The sequence below is a fragment of the Silurus aristotelis genome (assembly GCF_946808225.1).
Source record: "Silurus aristotelis genome assembly, chromosome: 22".
Taxonomy (NCBI): Eukaryota; Metazoa; Chordata; class Actinopteri; order Siluriformes; family Siluridae; genus Silurus; species Silurus aristotelis.
The window spans coordinates 13,305,464-13,322,815 of NC_139595.1; the positions used below are offsets into that span (position 1 = coordinate 13,305,464).

Here is a 17,352-nt window from a genome sequence, read left to right on the forward strand (position 1 = left end):
ACAACTACATCACATTCATTCATTTATTTTCTCCCGCTTATCCGTAATTCGGGTCGCGGGGGCAGCAGTCTAAGCAGGCCCCCGCCTTCGACTGCTGCCCAATCCTCACAGCACCGTCCCTTACGGTCCCTCCTGCAGGTGGTGAGCCCACGGGAAGGCGGCCCCACGTCACTCCGACGTCACGGACCTTGATATTTCCCTCGTAAGGGACCCCCAGAGCATAGAGTGTTAAGGGCCTTGCTCAAGGGCCCAAGAGTGGCAGCTTGGCGATACCGGGGCTTGAACCCAAGACCTTCTGATCGGCAACCCAGCGCCTTAACCGCTGGAGCCACCACTCCCCCACTGCAACTACATCACATTGAATTTTAAATCAAATCTTTAAGTATAGGCAATTTGCATTTACTAAAGCATAAGTATAGAAAGTCAATGTGGAATTGGAAATTCATGTAGAAATCACCACTTTGTTTCACAATTTTTATTTAAGATTTTTTATTTGTCACAAATATATACAGAATACAGCTTTCAGTGAAACATAAATCCTATCGGCTGCTCAGAAAATTGAGTGGTGACGTGAATAACTGATTATCTCCTCATCATGGCAGCAGTTAGTGGGTGGGATATATTAAGCAGCATGTTAGTTGATGTGTTAGAAGCAGGAAAAATGGGCAAGCGTAAGGATTTGAGCGAGTTCGATAAGGGACTAATTGTGTTGACTAGACTACTGGGTCAGAGCATCTCCAAAACTGCAGCTCTTGTGGGGTGATCCAGTCTGCAGTGGTCAGTATCTATCAAAAGTGATCCAATGAAGGAACAGTGGTGAACCAGCAAAAGGCTTGTTTTGTGTGGTCCAGTCCAACAGACGAGCTCCTGTAGCTCAAATTGCTGAAGAAGTTAATGCAGTTAGTGCTCGATGGGTCAGGATTGTTTTGCCAGCAAAAGGCGGACCAACACAATATTAGGCAGGTGGTCATAACGTTACGCCTGTGGCTACATTAAGTATGGAGATAATAAAGAGAGAGACGCAAGTATTGAGCATTGAGACACCACTGAGGAGCTAAAGATGTACTCACTGTTGTTAAAATGAAATTTCTAAAAGGCTTATGAGTGGACACAATCCCAAAGCACCTTAACATAAAGATTAAGAATACATTCTACCTTCATAAATGAGTCCCTATTAGTTTATTTTTAATAAGCTAGCCAGAGATGACTGTGATATTAGGATAAAACTATGAGAGGAACCAGATTCAATATGAAAACCCATCCTAATCTTGTTCAATTAGGAATTCAATTAAATTAATTTTTATTTGTATAGCGCTTTTAACAATGAACATTGTCTCAAAGCAGCTTTACACAGATAATGTGGTGATTAAGAGTGAATATGTTCTTTATAAGTAAGTTTGTCCCTGATGAACGAGCCTGTGGCGACTGTGGCGAGGAAAAACTCCCTAAATTGGCATAAGGAAGAAACCTTGAGAGGAACCAGACTCAAGAGGGAACCCATCCTCATCTGGGTTGCACCGAGTGTCTATTTATAGCAGATATACAATGTTGCGGGGTACAGTGATGATGATCAGAAGCGAAAAGTAGTCCTGAGTCAGTGTAGGAGACTGTTGACAATAACTACAGTCCAATCCATCCTCAAAGCGCCCGTTCTTACTCCTGAATTTCATGGAACCACCCAAGGCTTTGATGAGGAATGACCGTATAGAGCCCATAGTCCTAGTAGTGCTATAGGCTACACTCAGGCCTGGCCATTTAAGAATACTGAAGGCTCGGGTGTAGATTTAAGAAGGTCTTTGATCAGGTTGGAATCCAAAGTAAAAGGTTTTGAAAAGGTTTTTAGTTTAAGTGACAAAAAGACATTTAGCATTTAGGGGATTTGGAGTAATAAAAGCAAGACTGGCGATACGTGACACTCGTATTTATAAACATTGCAACTGATCAAGCATTCCGCTGTCAATTTTCTATCCTGGCTTAAAATATACCATATGAACAAATCAAGTCAAGTTTATTTCTATAGCGCTTTTCACAAACATTGTCTCAAAGTAGCTTTACAGAATTTAGGTAAATGGTGTGTATGTATCCCTGATGAGTAGCCATGGTGACTGTGGCAAGGAAAAACTCCCTTAGATGTTATGAAACCTTGAGAGGAACCAGGCTCAAAAGGGGGAACTCATCCTTATTTAGGTGATATCAAAGTGTGATTATAGTCTTTAAGCAATACAGAAAACTGGAGAGTGAGAACTAACATGATCACTGGAATGTAAGATTATGAGTAATGTGCTTTTTACAGATTATGGAACCAGGAGCTACTGAGCAACTCATAAAATAGCTCAACATTTGCGATTATCATAGATCCAACACCAGCTTCTCCATGCCAGAGCCTTTAAACACTCAAAGAGGTCCAATGTTAAAACTCCACATGAAGTGGGATCCAAATGGTGCTGGTACGTCTCTAGATGGTTCGGGATGTTTACGGGGTCGGCATCTACTTGTTTATGTTTAAACAAATGTTTGTGGACACCTGACTATAAGATTGGTGTGGGATTTTTTTACATCCTATTTCACATTTGGTCACCATTTGCTCTTTTGGTAAGGGGTTCCACCAAATTTTGGTGTGCACTTATAGAGATTTGTGCTTCAACCACAAGGGTGTTAGTAAAGTCAGGTACTGATGTAGAGTGAGGAGTCTGGGGTGCAGTCAGCATTCCAATTCATCCAAAAGGTGTTCAACAGAGCTCTATAGCAGGCCACTCAGGATCTTCATGAAGCTGGCTTTGCACAGGGGTAATGTCATGCTGGAAGAGGTTCAACTGAAGACAAAAATGGAGTCTCCAAATGACTGGTAAAAAAAAAAAATATATATATATATATATATATATATATATATATATATATATATATATATATATATATATATATATATATATATAAAAAAGTGAAACAATAATACAATCTAAGAAGTATGGAAAGGAAGCTAAATGATAAAGAGGCAATCTGTTATAGTTTTTAAACACGGTTGGAAGAAGTGCTGGATATAGATTCTAACTTTGTTAGGGCTTTGCTAGTTTCACACATTCTCTTTAACACCAATTCAGCTAGAATTTCAGCTGAAAAGTCAGGTTGATCGAGTCAGGATTTTTTGGAGACACTTGGATGCTATCAGACGCCAATACAATGCAGGAAAGGAAGCATTCAAGGTGCAGAAAACATTACGGTAGAATTCTACAAAAACTAAAGATCAGCAAAGGAAATCATCTGAGGTGGCTGAAAAGGCAAAGCAGTTATCACTGTTGCCTGTTACACATTGTCTCAGTAACAGGTAAACTATATTTCATTTATTTATTTTTTAGAGATCTTAGATCAGGGTTAGGGTTAGGGTTAGGGTTAGGGTTTACACTATATTTTCAAAAGTATTGGGTCACGTGACCTTTCCTGCTATATGTGCTTCTTTTCCAAACTGTTACCACAAAGCTGGAGGCACTCAATTGTACAGGACATCTTTAGATTAGCTATGATTAAATTATGCATTTACTTGAACTTGGAAACCCAAACCTGTTCCAGTACGGCAATGCCCCTGTGCACAAACTGAGCTCCTTAAAGATCTGGTTTACATGCTTTGGAGAGGAAGATCTTGAGTGGCCTGTTATAGAGCTCTGATCTCTTCTCTACTGAACACCTTTGGGATGAATTTGAATGCTGACTGCACCCCAGGTCTCCTCACCTACATCAGTACCTGCTTTTGTAACACCCTTGTGGCTGATGAACACAAATATCCATAAGCACACTCCAAAAATCTTCCCTGAAGAGTGGAGGGAATTATAAGAGCAAATTGGGACTAAATGTGGAATGTGATGCTCAAAAATACTGACCTGGCAACCAAAAAATGACCAGGTGACCCAATACTTTTGGAAACATAGTGTATGTATAGTCATAATGGTAGACATAAAGACATAAACCCCAAACACCTCAGCTAATCTCATCTTTGATAATGAATTACATACAATTTGTCTAGGATGTGTTTCAGTGAACTGAGGTTTGGCAATAACTTTCGGAGATGGATGATCCGCTGTAACGACCCCTTATGGGAGTAGCCGAAAGGAGAAGAAGAGGTTTGCCACTAACTTTCTGAATAAATGTAATCAGAATTTAAGTCTATTAGATCAAAATCACATTATGAGGCTCAGCTATTAAAGTCAAGAGCAGATATTGCATATGACCTGAACAGACTTAGTATTATGAAGAGGATTCTTTGGCACTAGAGACTGTAATAGTCCGCCAACATGTGTTATATCACTTTACTTTGAAAATACTTTTACAGAAGAGTGCGTTGATTTTTTTTTTTTTTTATGTGTTTCCAGGCCACTATATCCTCCTGATACCATCTCTAACTTGCTTCATTACATCCTGCGAATCTGCTTCGAATTGTGGTCATGAGTGTGGTAGACTAGTATTCATACAGACTGATTGTTTGCTATATGTGGGTAGCGACTGTTGAGGGAATAGTTGCCACAGCAGCATTCATTCAACAACAACAACAACGGAGCAAAGTTTTGAATGTAACAAATGATTATGGAATATATTGTGGATTTGTTGTTGTTGTTGAAACAAAATGGCAAATATATTTTAAAATATTACAAAAATGTCCGTTTATATATTATAATGTTATATATATATATATATATATATATATATATATATATATATATATATATATATATATATATATATATATATATATATATATATATACAGTGAGGAAAATAAGTATTTGAACACCCTGCTATTTTGCAAGTTCTCCCACTTAGAAATCATGGAGTGGTCTGAAATTGTCATCGTAGGTGCATGTCCACTGTGAGAGACATAATCTAAAAAAAAAATCCAGAAATCACAATGTATGATTTTTAAACTATTTATTTGTATGATACAGCTGCAAATAAGTATTTGAACACCTGAGAAAGTCAATGTTAATATTTGGTACAGTAGCATTTGTTTGAGGTCAAACGTTTCCTGTAGTTTTTCACCAGGTTTGCACACACTGCAGGAGGGATTTTGGCCCACTCCTCCACACAGATCTTCTCTAGATCAGTCAGGTTTCTGGCCTGTCGCTGAGAAACCACGGAGTTTGAGCTCCCCCCAAAGATTCTCTATTGGGTTTCGGTCTGGAGACTGGCTAGGCCACGCCAGAACCTTGATATGCTTCTTACAGAGCCACTCCTTGGTTATCCTGGCTGTGTGCTTCGGGTCATTGTCACGTTGGAAGACCCAGCCTTGACCCATCTTCAATACTCTAACTGAGGGAAGGAGGTTGTTCCCCAAAATCTCGCAATACATGGCCCCGGTCATCTTCTCCTTAATACAGTGCAGTCGCCCTGTCCCATGTGCAGAAAAACACCCCCAAAGCATGATGCTACCACCCCCATGCTTCACAGTAGGGATGGTGTTCTTGGGATGGTACTCATCATTCTTCTTCCTCCAAACACGTTTAGTGAAAATATGACCCAAAAGTTCTATTTTGGTCGCATCTGACCACATGACTTTCTCCCATGACTCCTCTGGATCATCCAAATGGTCATTGGCAAACTTAAGACGTGCCTGGACATATGCTGGTTTAAGCAGGGGAACCTTTCATGCCATGCATGATTTCAAACCATGACGTCTTAGTGTATTACCAACAGTAACCTTGGAAACGGTGGTCTCAGCTCTTTTCAGGTCATTGACCAGCTCCTACCGTGTAGTTCTGGGTTGATTTCTCACCTTCCTTAGGATCATTGAGACCCCACGAGGCGATATCTTGCATGGAGCCCCAGTCCGAGGCAGATTGACAGTCATGTTTAGCTTCTTCCATTTCATAATGATTGCTCCAACAGTGGACCTTTTTTCACCAAGCTGCTTGGCAATTTCCCCGTAGCCCTTTCCAGCCTTGTGGAGGTGTACAATTTTGTCTCTAGTGTCTTTGGACAGCTCTTTGGTCTTGGCCATGTTAGTAGTTGGATTCTTACTGATTGTATGGGGTGTACAGGTGTCTTTATGCAGCTAACGACCTCAAACAGGTGCATCTAATTTAGGATAATAAATGTAGTGGAGGTGGACATTTTAAAGGCAGACTAACAGGTCTTTGAGGGTCAGAATTCTAGCTGATAGACAGGTGTTCAAATACTTATTTGCAGCTGTATCATACAAAGAAATAGTTTAAAAATCATACATTGTGATTTCTGGATTTTTTTTTTAGATTATGTCTCTCACAGTGGGCATGCACCTACGATGACAATTTCAGACCCCTCCATGATTTCTAAGTGGGGGAACTTGCAAAATAGAAGGGTGTTCAAATACTTATTTTCCTCACTGTATATGTATACTGTATATATAAACCCTATTGGGTTGCTTTGTGGTTAAGGCTCTGGGTTACTGATCGGCCCTGGTATTGCTAAGCTACCACTCTTAGGGCCCTTGAGCAACGCCCTCAACCTTCTGTGCTGCAGGGGTGATGTAACATTGCTGAGCCTGCACTCTGACTCCAAATTTCTACCATCACTGGCATATGTGAAGAAAGAATTTCACTGTGCACCTTTTCTTTCTTAATGTTCTATTGAGATGGCAGTCTGTTTCGGTTCACTGTCTTGCTGTATGATAAAGTTTCTTCCTATTGATTATGATGCATTTATTTTGTAAATTAGCAAACAAAATGGTCCTGTTTCATCATCGATAAAGAATAATGACTGACAAGGTTGTGCTATGCCCTCTAGATTTTTGCTCTCTTTTTTAAACACTGGATTGTGACACCTTCACCCCTGCCCTATAGAGGGTGTTGCAGACTGTTGTTATATTTTTTCCACAATTTTCACAAAATTTTTCTGATGTTTTGCTTTTAAACAATTCAGCCAAACCCATTCAGTGTCTGTAGTGCTTGTGAGAATAACATTTTCATTCAACAAAATGCTTTTTATGACTGCTCCATTACAAAAAGAATAAATGAAAAAAATAAAAATAAAAAAAAGATTAAAACATCAATAGGGTAAAATTAAAAAGGCAAAGAATAAAAATAGAATACTGCTGTACAATATAATAAAAGAAATTGAATCAAAATAAAATATAAAAAATAGAATATGGTTGCCGTAGAATAGAAATAGAATATGCAATATATGCACAGGCAGCAGCTTTTGCATATTTGGCAGATAAAGAGTGATTTGAATAAGTAACCAAAAACATTCCACCGGCACAAGATATGGAGTTTGAAATGTACGTATGCGCACAAAAAATCAGGTTGAGATCATGGAAAAGTTCAACACATCATAAAAAAAAACAATAAAAAAAAAATTTGAAATCGTCTTTTAATGAATTATTATTATTATTTATTACAATAGTAAAAAATCAATACAGTTAAAATGCCAAGTAAAAGAAACAAACTAAGCTCAGGATCCAGGTTTGTGGTGTCAAAGAAGACAATCTTTATATAGTCACTTTTGCCTCTGGGTCTTTCTATGTAACACCCATCTGTTTATTTTCCAATCATTCCATCATCTGCCACTATTATCTTCAAGTTCTTAGGTTCTTATCAATTAAATAAGATAATGGTGGCCGACCCCATCCATCACTATTTGTTAAAAAGGAGCATGTGATTCACTTTTAGTCGCTTCATGACCCTCTGTACTGAGCACCATTTTAAATCTTCTGTTTCTTTAACACATGTATTACATTTGACAAATCAGCCCTTAAGCACAGGATGTGTTGTTCTCATTACTGCTTCAATTGTGCTGGTTTTGATCCCACATTAATCAGTTACAGTACTGGGAAAATACTGATTTGTAATACACGATAGAATCCAGAAATGTGCATTTCACATTTAGGTCTTCAGTGGAGTCTTGCCTGAATCAATCCACCTCTTAAAACCATCATAATGATGCCACTTCTATAGAAACCATCAATATTATACAGAAGTGTAGTTTAACGGAATCCTGCACCACAGACAGGCGTCTCATACAGCGAGACAGAAGTATAAAAAAAAAACCTTAACAACTGTTTTAAACTATTATTGCAAATTTTTCCTCAGAATGTCCAGCTTTTCTTGAAAAGTCAGTCTCATAAATGTCCTTGTAAGTGTATCTGTGACCAAATCAATTTCTTCTCCTCTATCAGCCATTGTGGAATGAACAAGAAACAGCTATTATCCAAAAGAATCTGTTTGAGCTTGCGCAGTTTGCTACAGATGCAGTTTGAGAGCTCCGACTAGTGCACTCGCTGACCATCTGATCCAAGGACATGAAAATGCAGACATGATTGGATTTCTGGTAGATGACAACAGTGACTTGGTTAATGCAACAGCCTTTGAGCGACATGGATTTGAAGCACCTGCAGTGTTCGTTGTGAAGGGCTTACAGCAGTTCCCTTTGATTCCCGGAAACACGAGATGTGACGGCTGAAAAAATAAATATAAAATAATGATAGCATGTGATTCACTTATGGTTGCTTCACGACCATGACCACTTCAAATCTTGGCTATTTGTTCTTTTGACACTTTTATTACTCTTGACAAATCATCCCCCTAAGGACAAGACATTTTGTGCTCATTACCTCTTCAAGTGTGCTGGTTCTATTCCCACATTAATCTTTTACTGTGAATATCCTGATTTCAAGTCAAGAAGCTTTTATTGTCATTTCAACCATAAATAGCTGACGCAGTACACAGTGAAATGAAACAACGTTCCTCCAGAACCCTGATGCTCCATACATACAACAATCACAGAAACAGAAAAACACAGAGCTGAGGACTAGTGTCCTCGCCACATAAAGTGCATGTGTGCAACCTGGTGCAAACAGTGCAAAGACAACACAGGACAGTGCAAGACAATACACAAAACAAAACAACAGCTCTGCCAGTAAACCTGTTGTATAGAGACAAAGTGAACAGTAGCAAAAAAGTAAACAAAATGTTGTGCAAAAGAGCAAATAGCAGCAATACAGGAAAGATGTGCAAAAATGACATGTAAACAGTTTATTGTAATGAAGTGATGTGATGTGATGTGAGTGGTACTGAAGTCATGGGTGTGCGAAGTGAGTACGAGTGTGTGTCGAGTCCGGGTTGTACAGATCACTCACACAGTGTGTGAGTGTGTGTGTTTAGTTCAGTTCAGTTTTTTGTTGAGAAGCCTGATGGCTTGAGGGAAGACGCTGTTAAACGGTTTCTTCAATTGTAATCCATAATAGAAACACATAATAATGAAAAAGGGTTAAAAGGGAAAAAAACACAATTTTTCTGACCTTAAGACTAAAGGTCACAAAAAACAAAACAATTAAATGACTTGGGTTTGCCATGCAAATAGTTTTTCAGTGGATTTGATTTACGTAGGATTTGGTTTTGCATAGTCTGTGCTCACAAGATGGCGCTCGCGCGCTCTCGCTTTCTTTCTTTCTCTCTCTTTCTCTTTCTCTCTCTCTCTCTCTTTTTCTTTCTCTCCCTCTCCATCACACCCTCTTCCGCGTCACAGCTCTGTTTTTGTAAAATGAGAAGGGGTTGGTCCTCCAGCATGCAGTTTGGGTGTGTGTCTTGTGCCCGTACTGTGTGCGTGTCTGTTCTCTGGCCCAGGGGAGGAAAAGAAAAAAGAAAAAAAGCGTGTGGCAGGATGTGGACAGAGAAGAGCAAACCCGAGTGTAGCGCGCCGCCATGCTGCTAGAGCTCGCGCTTCCGTGCCAGACGCAGATGTGTAGGTAGGTGACTTTCTTGGCACACTTGGCACGAAATGCCAACAGAAAGTTAGTAACGATCGCGTATTGATTACGTAAGTAAGTAAGTTGTGGGGGGATAAAAAAAGATTCCCCCTCTGTTTCGCATTAGTCAAGGTCGAGGCGAGGACGCTGCGTAGTTCCCTTTCCAATCAGCCCCAAAGTGATTCAATCATCTGCAGGAAGTGCAGGAACTAATGAGCGGAGAACGAGAACTCGATCATCTCCCAGCGCATTGAGTTCATCACCACGCATTTGTAAATGACCGCCACTGTAAATGGACCGGATCCCAAAATGCCCGGACTGTCACGAGCCCAGGATCCGGTACCGTCCCCGTGTCCAGCAGGACCCACAGCGCAGGAACGGGCACCTCCGGAGCCGAGCGCCGAGACCCAAAGCGCCGTGGACGATGCCAAACACACCGGAGTGAAATTCGCCAAGACCTTCCTTCTGATCTTCCCGGTTTATGTCCTAGGATATTTAGGGTTCAGTTTCAGCTGGATTCTGATCTCCCTGGTCGCGCTGTTTTGGATCAGACGGCACCGGGGAGCGCGGTTTTCAGGAGTAAATAAAGCCCTGGCCTTTTTCGAGCACCCAGTGAAAGCGTTCAAGCAGAGTTTACCAACTTCTGAGTTGCCACCGTGGGTGAGTTCGTGCTTCTTTAATGTTTACATACTTACACTAAAAGTTGCATGTTACTGTGCACGAAAAAACACTGTGGCCGAAACCTTTGACCTGTAAAAGTGATGCAATTACAAACCTGGTGACTTTGACTCAAGTGCTTCTGCATCATGACTGCATTTCTTCTTCTTTTGCTTCATTCACATTCCAATCTATATCTCTGATCCCCCCCTTGACTTTAAACACTTTGCATTCTTCACATGACATACACCTGGATTACTACCACGGGTTTAGTATTTGTCAGTGCATTCACTTTGTCTTCTTCAGGAAGCTCTGATTTCCTGATGGTGAAGGAGATGTTTGTGTATGTTTCCGTTTGCATATATACACCTTTTAAAAATGTACCGCTGCGCAGATGTGGCAAGTGTCTTTTCTTAAGGGGTCACGTTCAATCCTGAACTCGGGTTACTGTTTGCTGTCTTGCATCTTCTTTCCATGAAGACGTAGGGGTTCCTAATGGGTTCTCTGGGTTTCATCTTACCTCCAGAAAAAACATGCTGTGAGGTGGATCGGCTGTTCTAAATCCCCCCTAGGTGTAAATAAGTGTGTGAATGTGTGTTTACAGGGCTCCATAAAGAACCTTATTCAGACTTTACAGCCAGTATATACACACACACACACACACACACACACACACACACACACACACACACACACACCACATGTAACCTTGAGCAGGATCAAATGATTGCAAAAGAATAGGATATGACATTCATTACCTATCATTAGTGTGTATACACTGATTTAGTACTTCACTGATTCAGGTGAGCGATACACTATTAACAATCTGACAGATTAGTTGATTGTGTGATACTCGTTTTCTTTATTTGGATATTCGAAGCTGCTTTTTTTTTTGAGTGCCCAATCAAACAAATCTGTGCCATTTCATTCGACAGGTTTGCTGTGCCAGGTTAATGTTTGATTTGTAAATTCAGCGTTGGTGTGGAATTGGTTACCGCTGCATGGTATCGAAAATGTGTCGAAGATTCGGATTCTTGTGCAACTCTTCTGGCATTTTTATTTTGCATAATATGGAAACAGAAACCAGAAGTGACCACAAGGGATTAGTATCACATATCGGCCAGTACCGGGACTGTTTACTCACTCCCTCATATACTTTTTTCCTTCATTGCAAATATTTGTGAACCAGAAAGTTCAGTAGATCTCGCATGTTAAATAATCCATGGAGAACAATAAAAAAAATCAACTTGCTCGCGAATTCATTCTACCTTGAGAAAAGCATACACCCTTTGTTACAGTCAACGTCGAGCTGCAAATAATCCTGATCGTAATTGTGGCAATAAATAAATTGGAAGGTTAAACAGTGGAGAAAGTAAGAGACTCGCTGTATTGGGTGTGTGAGAATGTGTGTGAATCACAGCCAGCGTTACTGTAAGGCAGGACAGGTCATTGTAGAAAAATGTGACCACTGTAGTATACTTTAATTTCAACACATTCATTTACTTTAATTGTATGTCTCCTATAGATAAAAATTATTGCGCAAAATTCACGGTCTTGGTTTACGCATGCTATGTTTTTTTCCCCCTTCATTCCTCTTTAAATGATCCTTCAACTATCGATATGAACTGATAAGCTGTAAATGTTCTCAGCTGTAGAAGTCCCAGTCTACACTGGATAAGGGATCCATGTCTAGCTTTGTTGAATATTTCATAATGATTGATGATTAAATTACATTTACGAACATAAGCAACGTGGGCAACAAAAGTTGGCTAAGAGGCTAATGCTGTTTATTTTTGTGTATGTAAATGTATATTTGTTTAAGGTTTAAATTTTAATTTGACAAAACAATAAGGGTCTAATTTGACCCTGACGTACAATAAATAACTAAATTGTTCATAATGCACTTAATAAACTAACACTTATGGTTCTCAAATCGCTGATAAGTAGATGGCCTGTTACCCTTTGAACATTGCTAATATACATTATCAGGACAAACCTGACTTTTTCAGCCATATGTGGTTTCCTCACTAAATTATTAGCCCAAAGTTTGAGGCACACAATTGTATAGGATGTCTGTGGATGTACAAGCATTACATTTTCCCTTCACTTAAACTAGAAGACCCGAACCTGTTCCAGTATGACAATGCCGAAGGTCCACGAAGACATGGTTTGCAGAACAACATCCCGAATGGCCTGCTATTGATCACTGACCTCAACCCTATTAAACATATTTGAGATGAATTGGAATGTTGACTGCTTCCTAGGCCTCTTTATCCTACATCAATACCTGTCTTTACTGAATGAACACAAATCTCCACAAGCGCACCACAAAATCTAGAGGAACAGTTTCCCAGAAGAGTGAAGGTTTTTTTTTTTTTTTTTTTTAACAATAGAAACGCGGACTACATGTGGAACGGGATGTTCGAAGAGCACATAGACTCTGATGGTCAGGTGTCCACAAAATTTTTTTCTATATAGTGTAGATTGCTGACATTGAGCAGTTATCTCTAACAACGTCCTTTCTGTACTGAGAGAGAAAAGACAGCAGTTTTTTTGCTACGAGTTTCGAGTGTTTAAAGGATGTTTATTTCTTTATAGTTGATATGATTAAAACAACAGTTGTTTGGTACAGTTTAGTCCATGGTTTCCAGGTGATATTATTCCCTGGAGAGAGGGAGAGTCTTAATGTGGGCATAAACAGTTTTTGGAAAATGCAATCTTTGGGAAATCCACTTGGGAACATAAACAACAGCAAAGAGTGAGTCATGTGTTTGGATAGAAGGAACAGGAAAGAATGAAACAGGTCTAGAGGCTGAGAGGAGCTGGCTTTTAACTGCCGTAAAGGAGAACATTGCAGATACTTTTGATCATAGAAGCGAATAGATTTTAGCCACCACTATTTAATATTCAAACTGGAAAAAAAAAACAGGCAGTACAAACCCCCATGCAGCAGAAAAAAAGCTGTCGGCACGTACAGCCACAAGTGACACGAGTTAGATGACATTTGCTAGCGTGAACACAAGGTTATGGGGTTTTACAATGCAAACTCGCCAGCCATTGTCGTTTTTTCCCTTTCGCAGTTGTGTTCTATTTCTGTGCACCTGCTGTGGTGCGTCTGTGCGTGCAAGCTGAAGTGAGTTGGACCTGGTGAGGAGAGTTTTCAGCCTGTATTTCTCTACTTAATTCAGATCCAATGTGCTACATTATGATTAGATAGTACCTCTAAAGGGCTACAAGAATCGTGAAATTTGTTTTTTTTGAGGGGGAATAAAAGGGTTTGCTTGGATGCCTCCCAGACCCACAGCAAGAAAGTAGTGTAGAGAAAGAGAAAACACCAAGAGGTTGAGATGAAGGAATGTGTGTGGCATATGTATGACATCATCAGGGTGTCGTCGTCACCCCCCTTTAAATCTTTCTACAGCAAGAGCCTGAAAATAGAACATTCTCGCAGTCTAACCCTGATCTATTCCTGGGCATCTGTTAATGATATTATCTTGAGCTTAGAGCAAATGGTGTTCAGAATTAAAGGGGATACGGGAGATTATGAAAAGAAGGTGGAGTTTGGTAAATGTTCATGTTCAGATCAGTGGAACAGAAAATGCTTTCATGCATTCCAGTGATAACTAATCAGCAGCTGTGCACCAAACCTTGCTGCACATTTCCAGTCCAACCTGCCAAGTGTGGAATTTTTTCATTCTCTAACATTTAATAATAAACAGGCGTGTACTGAAGGAGCAGTTTGGAGCAGTTCTGAGCAGTTCGTTAGGGGTCACGATTGCCGAATTCAGTTCCTGCCATTCTACACCCCTCCACAGGCGTCATTTCTTCAGACACCACATTTAGGTTTTTAATTAGGTCACAGGTTGACACATGAAATGCCAGTTTCAACATACTACTAAACGCTGATGTTCACCAGTGCCGGCTGAGCAATGCAGTCAGACAGTTTTATTTCTTTGTGTCTCTGTGAGTTACCAGGCTTTTGGTTTAATAAATCTCTGCATAGTTTATTGTAGTAGCTTCTCAGTGCTCTTTAGCCTGCTCAAGGAAGGCATTCTTCAAATATTCCACGTTTTCGTGTGACACAGCAAGTCTTTAAAAGAGATCAGCAAACATTTCGGTTTGGAATCAAGTGTATAATCACAATCCCGGACATAAACACTCCCACATGCTTGCCCAGTCCATGTTTCAGCCTTTCTGAAACTGTCTACAATAAAATGAAAAGAAAAAAAAAAAAAAGCATAATGTGATTAAAATAAATAAGATAATAAACATAAAATCATTAATACGGACTTAAAGAAACGGCTTTTGAACCGAGTCCTCGATCACGTTGTGCTCGCAAGGTTTTGGCTTTGAACCGTGGTGTTCTGTTGCTTTCTCAGATCACACATTGGACATTGTGACAGTCTGATTAGCCTTTTGATTTTGTGACGGAAAGTTGTGGGACATTGTTTGTCATTTAGCTCGTTTTGTTTTAAGCCTATCCAGTGTAGTGGCCTGTTCCTGAATCAGAAAGAATCAATTGTAATTGGTGCTTGAATTTGGACTGAGTAGCATGAAGACGAGCAGCATTACAAAAGCCATCAAAGGCATCTTCAATTAGAATGAAAGAGAGGAAAAAGGCAGAGAATGAATGAAATAAACTTTATGTGGAAAGCATATTTTAATGTGAACAATGCAAAAGAAGCATCAGCGCAATTGTGAAGGGCTGATTAGGAAAGTCTGACTAGCATACGTAGGCTAGCATACACAGTAGCACACATAAGCATGTGGCTAGCGTACTAGCCAAAACATTGCTGCAGTCAGCAGCAAGCACAAACTGGAAGATTCCCCCAAACATCACATCAGAGCGCTTCAGAGCTTCAACACTGACATTTAGATAAGAGTAACATGTAAGAGCGCTAATCCTGCAATCCACTGTGCTCAAAACTCCAAACAACTTAACTTCTGACTGAAAATGCTCTGAAAAGTGTCATTCAACTCGATCAGGAAAAGTCACCTGAACACACAATGGCTCCACACACAGATAACAGCAAACAGATCTCGCCATTGCCAGTCATCATTTTCTACATGGAAGAACTTGATTTTCCTTCAAAAAAATGTTTAGGTTACATTCGTAACATTTGTCTGTTGCTTTAATCATAATCACAATAAGACTATCTTTTTTTATTTAGCAAAAATCTATATGTATATATTTGGTTCTTTTCACTTAATTTATAGAAACTGTTGGTGTAAATATTCATTTTCTTGTAAATTAATCAAATTCAGAGACTATACAAGTTGCTTTGGGTGTCCATGTTAGCGATGGAACAGGTTTAGATCAGAACTGGAAGTCTGAGCACATCGGATTGTAGCACATTAGCATAAACATGCGCACACATCATGTTCCGACATTATAGAGGACATCAAATTATTCAGGAAGCATTTCCAAGGTGAATGGATAAGACGCATCTACTCTGAACCTTTGGAGGTACTGAAGGCCTTTGTGGATATAAATCCCTCAGAACAATTTAAAACAAAGAACATATATACAGATTTATATGTTTAGCAGCTCATTTACTGATCATGTTTTCAATACTGAGGAGATATTGGTTAATATGAGGAAGCTCCACACCTCCTTTGTGGTGTGTGTGACTGTGTGTGTGATGCATGTGCAAAAAGGGTGTGGGACATTGTGATGTGAGTACACAAGATTGGAGAATAAAAATAACATCCTGTGAGAACTTGAGCTGTGAGTTGAGAAGCTTTAATACAAAAAAATAAAAAATACACAGGACAGTGAAAATGTTCAACAATTTTTTTCTTCTCATGACATGAGTATATACACTCACCGGCCATTTTATTAGGAACATATACACATCGACACAGAGTTATCTCATGTATAAGCCAGTCAGATGTCTAATACAGATCAAGAGAATGAGGAAAAAAGTTTCTTTAATACCTTTTAACCGTAATATGGTTGTTGTTATCATATGTCCTGGTTGTTTTCGAAGCTGCTGATCTGGGATCTGCAGTAATCTCTACACAGTTCATACAGTAAGAATGAAATACCTTGAACGATGAGAGCGATCAGAGAAGAATTCCCAGAGTTGACGAGTCTATAGTCTGTACCGAAATAACCACTCTTTACAATAGCGGAGCAGAAATGCATATCAGACCATGTAGTTACATTATGCATAGGTAAAAAAAATAAATAGAAAAAGAACTTAGTGTTCAATCATTTGTGATGTATTTCATGTTATAAATAAAATTAAATTCTTGGCTTTGCCCGCCCTTCCCCAAAACACATTCTCATTCTAATAGAGTCTCATAGTATCATTCAAGCATGTAAGGTTACTTTCATAATGAGTAACTGTTGCTTCTTAATGTAACAGTCAAATGTGGTGGTTTGGGTGTTTTGTCTGAACCGTAGCTGTGCGGTTGTTGTAATTGTTTAAGCATCAATTGGATGTTTTGGTGCCCGGTGATTTATATGTAGCCACTTTTCTAGCTTTACTTGAAAAACAAACAAAAAAACACCACAAATAGAGGTCAATATTTTAGACAATGCCATTAGGATTTATGCTAATGCTATATCCCCCAAATGATTACTTCCTATAATAGTTAAAAAAAAACCAAAAGAACTATTTGTCAGCACAGCAACAGGTCGACAAACTCCATCCTGGTGTGCTATTTCAGGCTGATGCATCGAGGCTGATGAAACGAGTGAAGTTTAGCATTTTAATTACAGGTTGATTACAAATGTATTTGACGTAAGGTTTTGCAGTGACACCTACAACTGGTACGTTCTTGAGAAGTGGCAGCTTTTGCTTTGTTAACGCTGTAAAGTTTAGTCATCCCGTTATGCTCATCTCAGGGATCCTGTGCTCTCAACTAGTGATTTTATAATCAGGAGACACACGGTTCATTCCTCCTGGAGAAAGGTTCAGAAATTTCAAGGCTAAACAGAGGGGCAAGAGCAATTCATTGTGTTTTGGTGAATATGGATTCTGA

The 17,352-nt window shown here is 39.4% G+C and overlaps 1 protein-coding gene and 1 long non-coding RNA gene across 3 annotated transcripts in view; one reads left to right on the forward strand and one right to left on the reverse strand.

The window, feature by feature from the left end:
* The first annotated feature begins 9,449 nt into the window (after nucleotides 1-9,449).
* The window catches only part of esyt2a (extended synaptotagmin-like protein 2a), a 54,588-nt gene continuing 46,685 nt past the window's right edge, over nucleotides 9,450-17,352 (forward strand). The window contains exon 1 of one of the 2 annotated variants that reach the window (XM_083525632.1): nucleotides 9,450-10,365. In XM_083525632.1, the coding sequence (XP_083381758.1) occupies nucleotides 9,982-10,365 (384 nt within the window). In that variant the 5' untranslated portion in view covers nucleotides 9,450-9,981. The remainder of the gene's footprint in view (nucleotides 10,366-17,352) is intronic. The other variant, XM_083525631.1, reaches the window with a different exon arrangement.
* Nucleotides 11,276-17,043, reverse strand: LOC310717849. Its single transcript, XR_014530978.1, has 2 exons — nucleotides 12,822-17,043; nucleotides 11,276-12,358 (listed from the first exon to the last, which is right to left on the reverse strand). It is a non-coding gene; the product is annotated as an uncharacterized lncRNA (long non-coding RNA).